Genomic DNA, 17,196 nt, shown 5'->3' with positions numbered 1-17,196 from the left:
CAGACCAGGAAAGACTATGGGGTTCTTGTTTCTGACTGTTTTGACAGGGGTGGGGAGGAAAGGCTAAGGTCAGCTGTTAGGTTGTCTGGCTTTGTGTGTTCGTGACTGCAGGCTGTTGCAGCAGGCCTGCTGGGCATGTCCTTACCATGGGGCAGGCTTCGGGGAGGCACTGGTGGGGCCAGGATGCTCCCAGCGTGGGCAGACAGGAATGGCAGGGCCTCTCGGGTTCCGCTGTCCAGGCTCCAGCTACTGGGTGCTGCTGGCACAGCTGAAGGATTGAAACAGATGTAACTCGGGTAACATGACAGGGAGTTGGTGGGGCCAGCACTGGCTTTCCAGTGTGCTCTTCAGCAGTAGAGAGACAGATTCCAGGGACTCGGTGAATGGCAGGATTGAAAGCACAGAAAGGCACCATCTAGGCTACAGTGGGTTAAGTTTGGAGATGCTTTGTTAAGGCAGTGAGAGTTAGGTGATCACAGGGTTAGTCTGCCCAGCTCCCCTTCATCCCTGGGCTCATTTCTAGCCAATCTGAAGAACAGTTGCACTCTGGCAGGTTTTTTTGCAAATCAGTGTGGAGGTAAAAATGAAATCCCAGCAATGCCAATGGTGGCTGGATCTCAGGGGTGAACTGTCCTGCTTGGTGGGGAGTGGTGACAAGGGAACATGGCAAAACCGTCTGGAAATGCAGGATGGCCTGGGGCTGCATTACTGGATAAAGGACTGAATAAAGGACGTGAAGGAAATTGCACCTCAATCTGTTGCAAGAGAAATGACTTGAAAGCTCCAAGTTTTACTAAGCTACAGAGTTGATCAAGAACTTTGATCACAAAATATTTAAACCCAGCTGTTTGGCCTCCTTGTATTACAAAGTCTCCAGAAGAGATCAATACTTTGTGAATCAGGAAGTATAGAGAAAGCAATGCTTGCTGCATTTAACGGAGTGTGAATATGATCTTTGTGAACTTGGTTTTTCATAGAAATAAAAGCTGCTTCTTGACATGAACCTTTTTCTAGATATTGAGAATTTTGTCAACCTTGAACATTATTAAAATGCACCTTCCTTCCAAACAAGACTTGATTTATTCTGAGATGTACAATAAATTTATGTTTATTTAAAAACAAATAAGCAACTGCAATTTCTTCAGGTTAGCAAAGAAAGAAAAAGAAAAGTAATTAATTGAGCCTGCCAAAGAGAACTGAGATAAAAATAGCTTTTTCCATCTTCAGTTTGGAAAATGGAAGCCTGGAGAAATAAACATGGAGTTTGACATCTGAAGAGGATTTCTCCTTAATTAAAATGCCTGCAGCCATTTTTGTTGCATTTCTTTCTAAAATGACTTTGAAAGGTTTCTTTTTTTTTTCTTTTTTTGTCTCTCTAGTTCATGAGTTAGCATGAGCACAGGCTCCCCAAGGCCTAAAATTCCCTAAAGTAAAAAAGATTATCAAGTGACAGCTTCATAAGACAGAACAGACCCCATAAAATATGAAAGTAGATGTTTTTTTCTAAAGAGATACTCTCAACCTGAGAATCTGAGAAATGCATAGCACATGAAGAAGACACCAAGAATCTTGACAGAGAGCAGGTTCAAAGGAGGAGCTACATCTCTATACAAATAATGTGGCTCCAGATGGATTTCCCCTGTGCACATACCCAGAGTGCTCTAATTTGCACGACTGCAATTGATGCCAAAGGGCTAAAATAGAGGGACAAGATGCACAGCAGTCCCAGCATCAAGTGAAAAGGGCAGAAAATGTGATTTGCTTGGCCTGTAAAACTATTGTTTTGCTTTTTTTTGTTGTTTTTTTTTTTAACACTGAGATGCAAAATGAGAATGTGTACATGGTACCCCAGTGAAAAGTCCATTTATGCTTTCTCAGTGTTCCCTCATTCACAGCTTTTTGAGTATTTAGGAGTGTTGGAAACCATCCGAAGGTCAGATGATTTTGAAGAGTGGCTGCTGTCTGTTTAAACCAGTGTTTTAGCCAAAATGCTTCAGGGAAGAACCTAAGCAGGGAGCTCCCAGTGCTTTTGACTTAGCCAATGTCTCTCTCTGTGACTGTTCAGAGGCTTGGTGGCCAAGTTTAATTAGAAGGGAAGCTGCATTTGAACCATTCTGCTCCAGGCAGCTGATGCCACTGCTGTCACTGGGAATTACTGAGCGGAACTTCTGACATGGCGAGGAGGGGGTGGGAGAAGTCAGAGCCCTGACTTCTAACAAAATCCAAGGCAGATGGCATCCTGACTTCAAAGACTGACAAGGGTTCAAGGCCTGCCAAGAGCACCTGTAATTGCAGTTTTGCTACCAGCCAGGCACAAGGGCTGGGATTCCCATCTCACCATCCCCTGCGAACAACTACTGAACATCACCTGTGTCTTTCATGGTTTCTTTGGGATTCTGTCTTTGATCTCTTGGCACTGAATATGACACTCCTGCCTAATGTCACCCACCAATAAAAATTCAAGTATTTTTTCCCAGACAGATAATACATATTTATCTACCATCCCTTTCTGGATCTTTCTCCTGTCCAGTATAAAGATCTCACCATCTCTGTCATATGTTCGGTTCACACTAACATGGCTAAGATGGAGCTCTTAATCCCTCATCCCCCAGACTTAACTCTCTTGTCATCACTCATTATTGTTATCAAGTCATCATTCTGCCATTTATTCAGAAGTGGATGTTGTGTTTGGTTTCAATCTGGACTGCTCATGTTGAAATAGGAGATTGTGATTTATTAGAAATTCTAAAATAAAATTTGGATTTTTTTTCCCAGAAAGGTACAGTATAGTTCTGGCACAGTTACTGAAACAAAAAGACAGATAAAAATCTGGGTGTATGATGTAGGTCAGACTAGAGAGTTGCAGTGGTCTTTCCTGGCCTTAAAAATCTTTTAAGATACCATTTTTTCCCAGCCATACATGACTGTTGCTTGCTTAGGCAGCCTCCTTGTCTCAGATTTTGATTTAGGAATTTTGCCCTATTCTGCTTTTTCAGAATGCTGCCTTTTAAATAATTTTTGAGCCCATCGCTTTGTCCATGGCACCCCTTTCACAGGCTGCTCCTTTTCTCTTACACCAAACAAGTTCTTTCTCCTGTTTCAGATTTTTTTTCCCTTCAGGGGCTCTGCCTGTTTTTTTCAAAGCAGTGAGTTAAAAAAGCATATATTCCTAATGATAAATAAATATAAAACTACCTCAGAGAGGGATTGCAAGGAATGTTTGTATTTTGAGCAGTAAATATATATTTAAACCAGTACATCTCCTTACTAAAAAAATACGGTCCAGTCTTGGACTCTTCTTAGATAACGCCTCATCTGCTGCTTTGCAAGTTTGCTTGACAAAGGCTGCAGGAATTGTTTCAATAACAAAATGCTAAACTCAGAAAGCTTTCTGAAATAGAGAGGTTTGGGCAACCCCACCCTTCTGTGAAGGCTCTGAAATAACGGTAGGTTGGCAGAAAGCCCAGTTAATTAAACTGTTAATTAGAAAAGCGTGAGAGAAATGCATGCTGCCAGGAAATGTAGAAGCCCATTCGTTACTTGCTATAGCATGACCAAAGGAATAATATTTTTGCAAGCATGCAAGCTAAACAGGAAAAGGAGTACCTTTCTCAGCCACAGACAGGTTGGGATCACTGCAAGGTTTGCATGGTCCAATCATTTGCTGGATCAAAGCACGCTGGAAATTTGGAGGCTAAGGGAGAAGAAAGTCAGCAAAGAAGCGTTAAAAAAAATAGTTACACACCAGCCGGGGCAACATGGGTGCTTTCTGTTCCTTTTTTTTTAAGCAAAGAAGTTTTTTAACTGACGGTTCCCTTGGAACCTTAGGCTGTGCCTACAATGGCAGGTACTGCAGTGCAATGTGAATGGATCTCTAGGGTGTAACAGTGCTGAGGGCCCACAATTCCTGCTCTCTGGAGGAGTTATTTCAGTCTAGCTCTAGCCTGGCCTTGTGCCCATTATCAGCTGGAATGCATCATTTGCCCCCTGAAGCTTATCTTTGGTTCAGTTTGAGCATTGACTTTGCATGCTGTGAGAGAGCTCTCCAATGCAAACTCAAGTGTGATAAATAGGCAGGATCCGGAGATTCCCTTCAAAAGTGCAGGTCAGGGTGAGATTTAAATGCTTACATCTAGGCACACTTTTCAATTTGTGCAGAGAAATGAGTTAGGGCACAGATTTTTTGGAGACCCTGTATCAGCATATTATTTCAGTCACTCATGGTTTTTGATACCTCTGGAAATCACCAATAAAGTTACTTAGAATCAACTTGGAGGCTAGACTGCAAGATGGATGGCCATGGTTCTAAATAAATAAATAAAATTGTGTGACTATTTGCAAAGTCCACAGCTCATAGGATAAAGTTGGGAAGTGAATCCCTTTCACAGGACATACCTGCAGTTTTAACAGTCACTACAATTTGTATCACTGAACTGCCACACTGGGTGGCTCCAGGGGAAAATTAATAGGAAAAGTTCTGTGTCACCTCTGAAAACGATCCTAAGCTGCTGCGCTTTCAAAAATTAAAAAAGAAAGCTTTAAGGTGGTCAAAGCCAGTCAAAATAAAGCCACAGTTTGAGGTGGTTGAACTGACATAGAAGAAATTAGAGCTGCTACCTGTCCATTTTCCATGATAGCTGCAGGATACATGGCGCTGCTCGGTCGGTCCCGGTGGGCTGGCAGCAACATCATCATCTCCCGAGAGTGGCGGTACTTATCTGGTAGAGAGGGAGAGCCTGTAAACAAGTGAGAAAAATCACGTACACGGGACAAACAACAGCCATGTCTCTGCATGCCCAGGGATCTCAGTCCTCCTGTGCACTTGGCTCGGACGGATGAGCTCATGGGACTCAAGAAAACATGGTGCTGAGCCCACTAAGCAGCTGACTGTTGGTGGGGTGCATAGCACAAGGATGGAGTAAGAACTGTCTTGTTATATACAATTAAGGACATACCATGTAGGGGGTGTAAGATGTAGGTGTCCCTAGTTGTATGTTGCAAAGTGCTTCCTTTTACACATAAAAAGAAGTGGGTATCTGTGTGGAATAAGATGTGGCTGTGCCTAACGGTCCCTTGCCCCATAAAGTATTGTAGAGTTACAGAAATGCCGTAAAATTGTGCATTTTAGGACTGAATGTGGGAGAAAGGGATAAAAGCTTGAGATACACCATTCAGTTAAAGCAGGAATCTGTGGGAAAATACTTCATTGCTTGGTTCTGGATAGAGAGAAATGTTGCCATTTAATTGGTGCTATCTTGGTCAGCTTCCTCTTGTTAAAGCAAATCAAATTCCAATAATAAACAGCATTTTCTATAAATGTGAGGCACTTTGCTTACAATGCTGCTGTAATGATGATTACTACTGTGTTGCTATACTGAGCCCTTTGATGACATCAGACATTTACCATTGCTTAGAGTTTCATAGTAGGAATAATGAGCTTGATTTATCTATTAGTTATCTGTATAGTGGTCAATTAGGATACTGGGGTATTTCAAGTAACAGCTTCCTGGCAGGTGGAATTACTTGGGACTCATGTCCTTCAAGATGAGTGCCACATAACAATACTCCTTCTGATGTACAACAGCTGACAATGGATTTGCCAGAAAAATGATTCTCATTAGTGACTTCCTGAAGTCTGACACTACTGATACACGCAACCCTTGGGATGCACAATATTAGGCAGGAATTGATGTTGTGAAGCTGCTGAAGTGAGCTGTAATTTGCACTGATTGTTTGATTGCGTCACAAACACGCACTGAACAGATGGCAGCACACAGCGCATTACAGAGCCATGCCGGCTTTTGGGGAATACATGCCCCCTTTGGCAAACTTCCACAACCACACATGTTACCTGGACAGCACTCCAACATATGAGCAAAGGCATTGGTGCTGGTTGATGCAGCTTTTACCCCAGCAAAAGCAAACATGCAGTTTTGGGGACTAATATTCAGCACACAGTGGAAGGAATAATGTGTCCAGCAGAATGCAGGATAAAGTCCTACAGTTGCAACAATTCCATTGGGGGGGCAGATGCCAGATTAATCTACACCCCCACTCTGACATGAACAGTGACAAAGTATCTGCATTCTAGTCCCGAACTCATTTTCTCCCCAGACATAGAACAGAAACATAAGTAGACAACATTCTTTGCTTTTATGTACAACATCAGCTTGGAGAACACAGTGTTAACGCTTTGTGCTGAGAATTTTCCTCACAGGTCACAGATAGTCCTGTTCTGCAGGACATATGTAAAGATGCTGAACTTTTAGGTGTGCCCAGAACTACAGCAAAGCACAACCTACACTGTAAACTCTTCACTTTTTATTTACCTTGTCATCCTTGTTCTTTTGTATCAAAGACGCAAACTACCTCTACGTGCTGTCAGTTTATATGGGATTACAGCTTCAAAAGACCCACATGTGCTGGCAAAGTGTAGTTTAAAAAAACAGCTCTGCTGTTTGGTACCCTAAATTTGTAATTAACTATAGCTATAAAAATGGTAACAGATTATGCCAAGTGTCTAGTCTGCAAACAAAATTAAGTATTGCTGCTTTGGACAGATAGAGAGCAGACTAACCATGGCTCGTTTCAGGGCCTGGCAAAACTTAAAAAGCAAAGTCAAAAAAAGCTTTTAAAGCTTCCAGAGCAACCAGTTGCCATAATAAAATGCTGCAGCATGTGCCACGGCTTACTCCTTTTAGCAGGTAGCTTGCTGCACTTGATGTGTGCAGCACTGTAGGTACTGGCTAATGAGAAAGGGAAACCTGTGCTAGTTTTGCTTTTTTAATTATAAATATATTAATCCACTTGTGAAAGGTATTAATTTTAAGGAATGAAACAGAACATCAATGTAAACTTTAAACTCATTGACTCTTTTCTTCTGATCCATCATTTTCTTTACTGTTATGAATAGTTTGCTCCTGCACCAAATCGTTACTTTTTTATTTTAAAAGGAAGTTTTAATGTAAGTATATGAATTCTTGCAAAGTGCTGAATAAGACACCAGGACTCATTTTCTATACCTTAATGAGGGGCAGTGTTGAGGAAGCAGTAGAGATGCCTTTAGAGGGGAGTCAAGTGTCAAGTGGGAATTGCTTTCTGAGTGCATCAGAGGAGTCCCAACTGTATTTTAAATTACTGAAAAAACCTAACTCACTCCTAGCTCTTTCCAGGCCTTTTTGAGTTACAGTTTCTTGCTTTCTGAACCCTGGCTCTTCTAATCTTTTAGATCCAGTAAAGTTACAGCACTGCCTCATGAGCCACCTCAAATGAAGCCAAACCAAACTGAATTTCTCATTGACCCTTTACACAACAACAGTGGTGCTTCCCTGAGGGAAGAAAATACATAAGGGTCAAGCCAGGTGAAAATTGAGAAATACATACTTGTACAATGAGTGACTATTAATGTCATTATTGTTAGCATAGAATTAGCAAATTCTTGCAGCATTCTGATTTCAGTTCTATTAAAGACTTCTGCTCTAACTTGTGTATAACTAGTGTAAATTTTGATGCCATAATCTCCAGTTCAATAATCAAATTAATTGATCTACTTTCCTAATGAGTATCCTTTAAAAATTCCATTAATAGATTAATATTAGATTAATAGCTTTGCTATTTTCTTTGGACAAGCCGAATAAATGCCAGTATTACTATTTTAAAGGTCCATGAAAGGAAAATTTTTTGGAAGTGGAGAACAATTTAAATTTCTGCTGGATTATTAATACAAAAGATCATGGCCTCCTTTGGTCACTGACGGAACTAATTTGTGTTATAAAGATACCTGTCTCCTCAGGAAAGGAGTAAAGTTTTACTCTGCAGTAAAACAGGTTGTCTAAGTACCTGCATTATCATTTGAATAAATGAGAGAAGTATTTAAAAATCAGGCTAAACCCTAGAAATCCTACCCAACCATGCTCAGGTTAAAGCCACAGGTGACAAAGATAGTAAGCTGATAAATTTAGGTGGCCTGAATGAAATTAATTGTTGGCCTTTGTCCATTTCCCATCTGACAAGTGTTCAGCTGCAGCATCGTGACTCTTGTAGCTTTGTTGGCAGTCTCAGCAGAAAGGCCAAGGGTTGGATGGGTCATGGAGACTGAACTATCCTCTCACCTCTAGAGGTGGTCCCTCCAGGACAGAGATGAGGCACATGGATGGGGGCAGCGTGGGGGAACTTGCACGGCTGCCGCCCATGCTGTATCTGTTCTGTGGGTAAATAGAGGGCTTCTGCCTCCAGTGGTGTCAATCCAGCACCTTTCACCAGCGCTAAATTAAAAAGAATATAAATAAATACAAAAAAAAGGGAAAAAAAAAAGGATAGAGGTGCATTGGCAGAGCTGCACATGTCATGTCTGTGAAGTACCTTGCTCCAGCCAGTGATGGTCTCATTTTCATAAGCATCAAATTCACCCAGTTCAAAAACAAAACAAAAGGAAAAATCACCAAGGAGAAGAACAAAGCTGCATTACCACAGTGGAGTTTAAGTGTAAAGGCTTTTTCTCATTAGGAGCAGCTCCATTCCCAATAGCAGTGTTGTAATAACCAGAACAGTGACTGGAACACTGGGAAACACAGATTGCACTTGGGACCTTACCAGAAGTGAAATCCCATGAGTAGGTAATGTCTGAATGCTGTGCTCATCTAATTTTAAAAGTGAACAGAACAGCAGAGAAGAAATATTGTATCATAGGCTATATAAATATTTTTCAAACTCATTACTTCTCTTACTGTTTCCCATTTGAAGTCTGTCTAGGTCCCATCCCTGGGAGGTGCTGTTGGCTCACCCAGCAGCCCAGACCCCTTGGAGCATTCATCACATTGGTTTCTAAGCAACAGTGAATAATACCGTAAAGAGGGAAGCTGGTGATGCTGTGCAGTCATCAGGCTCAGAAAGACTGTCACAGCCTGTCACTGTGAGCCTGTCACTGGACTTCTAAAGTGGAAAACAGCGTGAAACAGGACGAGCACCAAACCCTTCAGGATCCCCCAAAAGATTCACATGCCAGCTGAGGCACATCCACTTAGGGACGTCTTCCTGACATGATAGCCCTCTCCTCAGTTCCATCTTCCCTCTTCTGATATGTCAGTTTCACCTGGTTACTTTACTGTTTTTGTCATTATTTTTCTTCCAGCTCTTGGTTATTAGTGCAGCTATTTGCCTTGATTTGAAGATATTCAGTTCTCACCTTCCTACTCCATCTGATCCCTCAATTAAATCACTCTGCTGCATCTGTGTCATAACAACAGCAAGTCAATTAGGATTTTACTGCCAGATTGAGCAAAACAGCCCCAAGATGGCTTGAGAGAAAGGGCCCTTCTCCATATTCCCTGTCCATCAGGAGACACAGAATTCCCCTATATAGAAAAAGGGGTAAGATTTAAATATCAGCCTCTATCTCTGACTATATCCTGGACACCTTCTTCAGATACCTGTGAAAAGAGATGTAGAACCTGCAACTGAGAACGCAAAATGAGAGCAAAAAAAACAAAACCTTGAAGAGAAGTTGTGAAAGTCAGGAGATCACATGGAGTGGTTTTGCTTCAGCTTGGGAAGAAAATTATTAGCAATATCAAGAGCAGCCACTGTAACACAAAGACAATATGGGTACCCCAGAGTCCGCTTTTATATTTTTCCTTTCTTCAAGAATTTCCCAGCAGGGAAGCCCTTCTTTATCTCGAGTACTTAAAATTCATATCTTTCAACATTCATTCTGTACGTATACTTTTGTATACATATGTTTCTGCTAAACTGCCTTTTTTGTGCCATAATTTTTCAAGTCCTTTTTTGTGCCATAATTTCTCTAAACTTGTAAAATTATTTCTTTGCCTTTGTATTCATGATCTCTCTTTTAAGTACTATACTGAGGACTATTTTTCCTCTAGACTGCCTGCCACAACTTTGTGGTGGAACAGTGGAAATCATTATGAAATTCAACTGCCTGAAACCAGCATGTATTAGAGATACATTCCAAATACTGATGAAAAAATGCTTAAATGGAGAATTAAACCATTAGTAAAGAAAAGGTATTGAAGAGGCATTTACATCTCCAAAAGAGAAACAGTGTTACATGTCAGTGTAGGTGGTGTTTCACCAGTAAGTTAGCAAGGTTGCCAGTTTTAGGGAACACCTGCAGGTGGCTCCTCTCTCAGGCCTGTCCATGCTTACCTCGAGCACTGGAAGGGGCAGAGTTAATCATCTGGGATGGTGCCGAGTGAGTGGAGCTCAGGCTGGAGGTGGAAGGACTAGCCTGGGATGAAGATAAAACAGAGACATTGGTGACTGAGCCTTGGTACCCAGGCTTAGGGTAAACAAGCTGCAGGAGGCAGAGAAACCATTGAGAGAGACCTGAGCAGATTAGTACCTCAGAGATTTACCAGTCTTGGATGAGCCAGGGCAGCATCTGCCCAGTTTCAATGCAGGCCACTGTTAACCTGCTCTCAGGACTGTGGGACTTGTTCCACCTCCCTTGACCAAGAGCAACGCTAACTGCACATGTTCAATGGGGCAGGTAAACAACATGGGACAAAAATGTCACTTTCTGAAAGCAGCAGTGGGACACTGGCATGCAGCATCATAGTCACTGTACAAACACAAGAGATTTCTTCCCAAAGTTAATTTAGTGAGTTACTGTCACCTTTCTTGAACAATGTTAGATTCTACTTATTCAGTTCTTTGAAAAAAATATCACAGACAGATCCAAGCATGTTCCAAGCATGCATACAGGTACAGTTCCTAAGCATAACGCTCTGGAACATGTTCCATGCTGTTCCCAGAACAGCTCCTGGCTGTGCTGGAGCTGTACCTGCATGTGGTACATATCCTCAGCAGTCTCCCCCACAGAACTGTCTGTCAGGATAACCAGGTTTCCTGTTTCACTGGAGGTGTGGGACGACAGAGAGGATGAGGAGTGTCGGACTGAACCAAGCAAGTTCAGTGGGCTGGAAAAAAACAGACAGAGCAAGGGCATAATTATTTTTTGAACCTGTTTGTGAAGCCTGATTTTTTTCCAAACTAGTAAGTACCTACAGTTACCTGCTGCTTTAGGTCACCTCTGGATGTCAAACACTTTTGAAAAATCAGGCCAAATAAGCTCAAACAAATCTATAAATACGAGTCAATATGAAAGAAGCGACAGGTAAGACAAAATAGTATATAGGATGCCAAATTTCAGAACCCCAGCCCAGGGTAATGTTACACCATGACCTTGGGTGCACATTTGTTTATAACAGAACACACAAAACCACTGTCATTTTTAATGCTGAGTGGGAGCAGCTTAAAAAAATATTCCAAAGGAATCCAAGCACAAGATACATAGATCAAAATCCAGTTTTCCTTACTGCATCCATTGGGCCTCAGCATTACAGTTGAAGGCAATTTTGTAGCTGACAGTAAATTAATACAGCCCAGCTAGTGTACAGGCTCCACCCTGATCTCCCTCAGGGAATGGACTTCTCTTTGTCACTCTGAACCATACACACAAATACATTGTGCACTATAGAATTTCCCTGGTTTGTCCTAAAACCTAAAAAAGCCTTTACAAAGGGAGGACTTTTGAGGAAAAAAGATGTTATCACCCAGACACTGTGTGTCAACTGCTAAGCTATGGAAGCAGCATAAGCTACTCAGTTTTAATAGCATAAAGAATGTCATCATCCTGGATTCATGGACCAACTTTCCACAACTTTTCATGCCAGGCTTTAAAACCAGCTAAACTATAGTGACTCAGTAAGAAAAATAAACACAGAAGAGCAATTAGCAATTTTCAAATAAGCAATGTTGGCTGGATACAAAAACCACAGTTTTGTCCTTATAATCCCAATTTTTATCCTCTGTCATTACCTTACATTTAATATATGGGCATTCAGTTTGAAAAAGAACCCACAGAGTCATTTTTTGATATTCTGATCAAAACACCTTGGCAGCCTTTCTTGTGTTTGGCTTCTGATTTGGTCAGAATTACAAAAATAATGATGTTTACAATTGTGATCCTTCAAAATGGGTACATATTGAGTTGGGTTCTAAAACATGCCATACAATTTTCCTTTTATGGTAAATAAGGATCCAGTTATTTGCTGTTAACATAACAGAAGTAGGAGTAGTTGGAACCTTCAAAGTAAGATTGAGTCTGGAGAACTGAGTGGCAGGTTAGTGTTTTTGCCTCTACAGTAAGTAAAGTGATAGAGTCACACCTGGAGGTGTTCAGCATTTGCTGCAAATTGGATTTCTCAACTTTCCTATTCCAATTCTCAATCTTCAATAATTAGCACTGAATGAAGACAAAAGGCACTTCTTCCTAAACTCATGCTGCCCCTCCTGCAGTACTGTTAAGCACTCCTTAGATCCTTGAACCTTGGTGGAACAGTGTGCAGGGACTCTGGATGTTTGGGAAGAAGAGGGAGGTACCTGTGTCGATGCACCAGCTTGATGCTCTCTGGGCTCATGGGGCCGTGTGACACCAGCACATTGCTGCGGGGCGTGCTGGAGCCAGAACAGGCTGGGCTCAGCTTATCCAAACCAGGTAACTCCTGCAGAGCAAACACACCTCACCTAAGTCAGTCATGGAAAACTGCAAGTTTTCTTCATGTCATGCTACTTCGAATTATGGCAGTTCTTTTGAAGAGCTCAACATCCAACACCTCCTGTTAATCTTCCTCTGTCTTACATAATTTTCTGCTATGTGAGATATCAGCTGAAAGTTAGGCTTTACAATCACTCTTTGATACAACAAAGAACATACAAATATTAACAATTCTTGTTTAAAGGCCAAGTTAACATCTTTGCTACGACTGCCTTCTTGCAAAAAATCAAGAATTACTTTGGTAATTTGGCAGTCCAGTAGGTTCAATCAATGCTTTATCAACCCAGTCCTTTTGTGAATCTTACTGCAGCTGACAGATGTTTAATCATACAATTCAAAAATAGGAAAAGTGAATAGTGGCTTACGTGGTACAGGCTGGATCGCATCATCTGGAACTGATCTATCAGTTTCTTATGCAGGGGACGCATTTCGGGGTGTACAAATTTCTCATGGACTGCCAGACCCACTCCTAGGACATGCACCTGTGAAAAAGAAAATGTAACATCACAAACCCAAAGAAATTGTGTCTAAGAGAGAGAATAGAAGCCTGTCCTGCAGTTCGGGCAATGTGGAAGGAATATGCCACTGTCCATTACAAGACTGCTGATAATTAAGCAAGCCTTGGAGTCCTGGCAAGTTCATACTACTCCAACACATTCTTAAGTGTGAGACAAGCACATTTGTGTCATGTTGGATTCTAGATTCCAGCTAGATTCTCTCTGCAGAGTGAACAGCATTATGCCCTCACACGGATAATGCCCTGCGACAAAGGAATGCCTTCTCTCAGTGCCAGGGATGGGGCTGGAGCTGCCAACAGAGACTTCTAAAAGGAGTTTCTGATAATTGAGTTGAACAGCAGCAGTGTGGCACACGCAGTCACTCCTCCTGTTCCTCATTAGTTACTTCTAAAGATCACTTTTTCAAAGGTCAAACATATAATATTAATGATTGAATGAGATTATATGAGCTCTCAGATGAAAGAAAATAGCAATGATAAGAGGCTTAAGATGTATGTCATTCCCTACATGATCTAAAGTCCATACAAACAATAACTAATCAATCTTCAAACATCTCCTGAGGATTGAAGGGAGATAAGCATTATTTTACAGATGGGGAATCTGAAATGCAGTTCAGTAATTTGTTGAAGAAACAGGTCTAGTAGCTCTATTCAGATTTGGGCACATTGTTTAATGGGGTGTATCTTGCCAAACTTTCAGTTAAGAAGAAGTGATTATCTGATTTCATTCCCATCAAAGCATCCCGCAGCTTTATCTACCAAGATGTTTCATGGAGACACTATGGAAAAATAAAACTGCAGATAATATAAATAGGCATTAAGTTTTCATATGTCCCTGTGCCACTTTAATCTCAAGCCTGGCCTGTCCTTCCTCTGATTATCTTTGGAATTTGCTTGGAAGACATAATTCAAAATGCCAAAAACAAATGGCAGGTTTGAAATACTGCAAGTTGTCTATTGGATAATAAATGGAGAAAACAAAATTAATGTAATTCCAGCTGAGCTTCACCTCACATCCCAGTAGGTGAATGACTTGTCATAATCTCCTTGCCCACCTCCCTCTTGTTTTTTGTTTGAATATATTTAGATCTCCTGTACCAAAATCTTTGCTTCTGATTGAATCAGGTGGATCTGCTGTTCAGACTGATTGCTGATGAATCCAGACAATGTAGCAATGTTCTTCTGCACCTGAAAAATAGTACCTGTTCCTGCATGAGATCCTTGAGCTGGGTGATCTTCTCTGCGTCTCCTGGGTGCTTTGTGATATAATCCTTATCAAAAAAGGCCTGCAGGAAAAGGAAAAAAAAGTGCCTTTTGCTTACTGGAAGGTATTTCATCACAACTTGGAGTCAAAGGATGAGAGGAAAAGGTCCAAAAATATTAGGAAAACAAAATATATTAAGATAACAGCACAATTTAAGTTTTTTGTTTTTTAGCACTCTGGCATGCAGAGAAAATGGTCTTGGCAGCTGAAACGATTCTGTTGAACCATGACTCTGATCAAGTTTCTCCCTGTAACAGTGATGAGCAATACCACTAAGCCTTGTATCTTCCAGTTATTTGAATTTTATAGTTTCCCTCACATAACTGTCTAAAGCTAAAGGAATTTCGTGAGTAAATTGGCAACTAATGTAAAACCTGAAGAGCGTTCTCTCCACGGCTCTGTTGGAAAGACACATCTCACGCTCCTGAACCACTGCTTCCATTTTTCAGTATTTTACCCTAAATCTACCTTTTGCAATGCTCAGTTAAAGTAAGAGCTTGCCAGAGATTATGCTAGATAACATATTCTATTTAAGATCAGTTTAGTTCTACAGCAAGTCTGAAATTAGCCCATCAGCAAAGATAATGGTTCAATACCATGAATTAGTGGTTTTTCCTTGATTCCAGACCCAATCAGTCAGTTACTACCAGTCCCACAGCCTCTATTGCAAAATGAATTTATAATGTCAGCAGTATAAAAAAAGCTGCTTCACTGTTTTACCTGCCAAGTGAGGATTTCCAGGCAAGCCAGGTGTCATCTTGGAGAAACCCCACTGCCACCATTACCTACTTCCATGTGAGCTCCCAGCTCTACCTATGGAGCCTCCTGACATGTGGCTGTGCAAGCACTGATGCAGAATAACCAATTAGGGGGTATAACTCCATCTTCAGATAATGTACATGAGAATTTCTTATCTTATAAAGACATACTGTCATTGAAACAGAAATGCAAATAAAATGGAAGAAGGGTGATACTCAATGGGAAGCAGAGCCTGGCTCACCTCCTGGTACCGCGCAATTCCCCCGTTAACGGCCGCATCAATCACTCCGTTCAGACACATGCTGAGAAGATTAATGTTGCCATGCATTTGTTTATGCTGGTACTGGCTTATCAGTGTCCTCAGCTCCTGGTTTTTGTTCTCAACCACTTGAATGGCATTTTCCAAAGGACTTACTTCAACCTTGAAGGCAAAAAAATATACTTTAATTCCGTGGACACTTCACTGAGATTTATTATCTTCCTTGTAATAAAATGATACTCCAGGATTGTTCAGTGCTCTCCCTTCGCTTTTACTGCTTTGTAGAAAATTAGCTACATTAACAAACTCCACTGTTGGTAGTGCTGGATTTCAGGTCACTGTATACTGAAGACATGGCAGCAATGCAATTATTCCATCCTTTTGCCACTGTCTCCATCATACTATTACTCCATATGATTTGCTTGGTTACATTCAGCAATTATTTAGATGAAGTAGTAGAAAAAGGATGTATTTAATCCTTGGTAAACATAATTTTAAACGGCAAAATTTCAGCCCAACAGGTTTTAAGTTGCCTGTCTCATATCCTCAGTAACTCATTGTTTCAAACCCCAGTTACAGGAACTATGAATGTTACCAGTTCTCTTCTCTCCACTTCAAACCAACGAGAGATCCCAGGCAAACTGTGAGTCAGGGTCAGAGTGGTACGTTCAATCCACAAGCTCTGCAAGGAGTAATTAAGGCTGTGAGGAACACAGTGAATCACAACCACATCATCTGTACTCTTACTATAGGTGCGAAGAGGGTAAAGCTCAGAAAAGAATGCATTAACCTCCTGAGCATTAATTCTGTAGAAGGCCTTCCTGAAAGTCACTTAAACAACCAGGAATTCAATGTGCTCAAACACATTCAACAGTTCTATTACTTTTTAAAATTTGACCACCAATTGTGTCGTGGGACCCAAGAAGACCGACTTATGTGTCAGTAATAAAAAAGAAGTCCAGCCAGACAAGAACGCTCCATCCTTGCTTCCAAGTGCATTTCTCCTGGCACTAAAATAACTCACCTTTAAACTGAACAATGCTTTAATCAGGTCAGGACTCAATCAGACCACGGACTTAACCTGTAACCTGAGTTACTGTGGTATCTTTGGCCATCAACTCAGGATTACTTGAAAGCTCTATCAGCATAAAATAACAACAGACTATTCCCCTTGAAGAGATTACACTTAAACACTGCTCATTTGCTCCTTCTACCTTAAACTCATTCTCCTTGTCTTTGGGGCCCTTGTGGAAGGGTCTGTCGTAGCGGAACTTGCGGATGTTGTTGACGCGGTAAAAGCTCTTGATGCGATCAGGCACACGGTCCATTTGCAGCACATCTATATTGTCTGGGATGGGAGTCACTGCATAGATCTGTAAATCTGTTAATTGTGCAGTCAAAGAAAGCTTTGATCCATGTGTTAGGAAACACAAGTAGGAAACAGCAATCCATGGCAGGATGCTCCATTTGCTGACAGTGTCCTTATGGTTCAAGTCCCGCACAATATCCTTGCTGTTTTCCCAGAAGCCAAACAGTGCAGGTTCCATGACTAAGCTCTCCAAAGTCCCTGCAGTCCCTTTAAATGTGATGTGGTTCAGTGCTCAGTGCACTGAGCATTGTATTGGTTGTACCAAATCCCAGTACAGGTGGCCAATGAGAAGAATAAGATTCAAAGCCTTGGGTATAAAAGGGTTCAGCAGTTTTAAAGAAAGGGAAACTGCAAAAAAGTAAAATACTGACTAAAAAAAAAATCAGAATGGAAAATAGTGCTTTGGAACTACTATCTGTTCCCAACAAAATACTGGCCAAGAGAAGGTACC

General features: G+C 41.2%; 1 protein-coding gene and 1 long non-coding RNA gene across 11 annotated transcripts in view; one reads left to right on the top strand and one right to left on the bottom strand.

The window, feature by feature from the left end:
• Nucleotides 1-17,196, bottom strand: part of DOCK3 (dedicator of cytokinesis 3) — a 184,152-nt gene that overhangs the window by 5,533 nt on the left and 161,423 nt on the right. For 5 of the 10 annotated variants that reach the window (XM_085072932.1, XM_085072925.1, XM_085072926.1 and 2 more), the window contains 12 exons: nucleotides 16,591-16,757; nucleotides 15,972-16,058; nucleotides 15,359-15,538; nucleotides 14,297-14,380; nucleotides 12,943-13,059; nucleotides 12,403-12,524; nucleotides 10,802-10,937; nucleotides 10,165-10,246; nucleotides 8,112-8,264; nucleotides 4,618-4,736; nucleotides 3,607-3,694; nucleotides 146-268 (listed from right to left, as the gene is read on the bottom strand). In XM_085072932.1, the coding sequence (XP_084929058.1) occupies nucleotides 146-268; nucleotides 3,607-3,694; nucleotides 4,618-4,736; nucleotides 8,112-8,264; nucleotides 10,165-10,246; nucleotides 10,802-10,937; nucleotides 12,403-12,524; nucleotides 12,943-13,059; nucleotides 14,297-14,380; nucleotides 15,359-15,538; nucleotides 15,972-16,058; nucleotides 16,591-16,757 (1,458 nt within the window). The remainder of the gene's footprint in view (nucleotides 1-145; nucleotides 269-3,606; nucleotides 3,695-4,617; nucleotides 4,737-8,111; nucleotides 8,265-10,164; nucleotides 10,247-10,801; nucleotides 10,938-12,402; nucleotides 12,525-12,942; nucleotides 13,060-14,296; nucleotides 14,381-15,358; nucleotides 15,539-15,971; nucleotides 16,059-16,590; nucleotides 16,758-17,196) is intronic. The other 5 variants (XM_085072924.1, XM_085072929.1, XM_085072930.1 and 2 more) reach the window with 5 other exon arrangements.
• LOC146431834 (uncharacterized) overlaps nucleotides 1-17,196 on the top strand; it is a 63,829-nt gene that overhangs the window by 9,724 nt on the left and 36,909 nt on the right. The gene's annotated exons all lie outside the window — the stretch shown is intronic.

The sequence above is a fragment of the Lichenostomus cassidix genome, chromosome 12, assembly GCF_008360975.1.
Source record: "Lichenostomus cassidix isolate B80296 chromosome 12, HeHo_3.0, whole genome shotgun sequence".
NCBI lineage: Eukaryota > Metazoa > Chordata > Aves > Passeriformes > Meliphagidae > Lichenostomus > Lichenostomus cassidix.
Note: the sequence above shows the minus strand (reverse complement) of the source record. Positions and strands in the feature narration are given on the sequence as shown.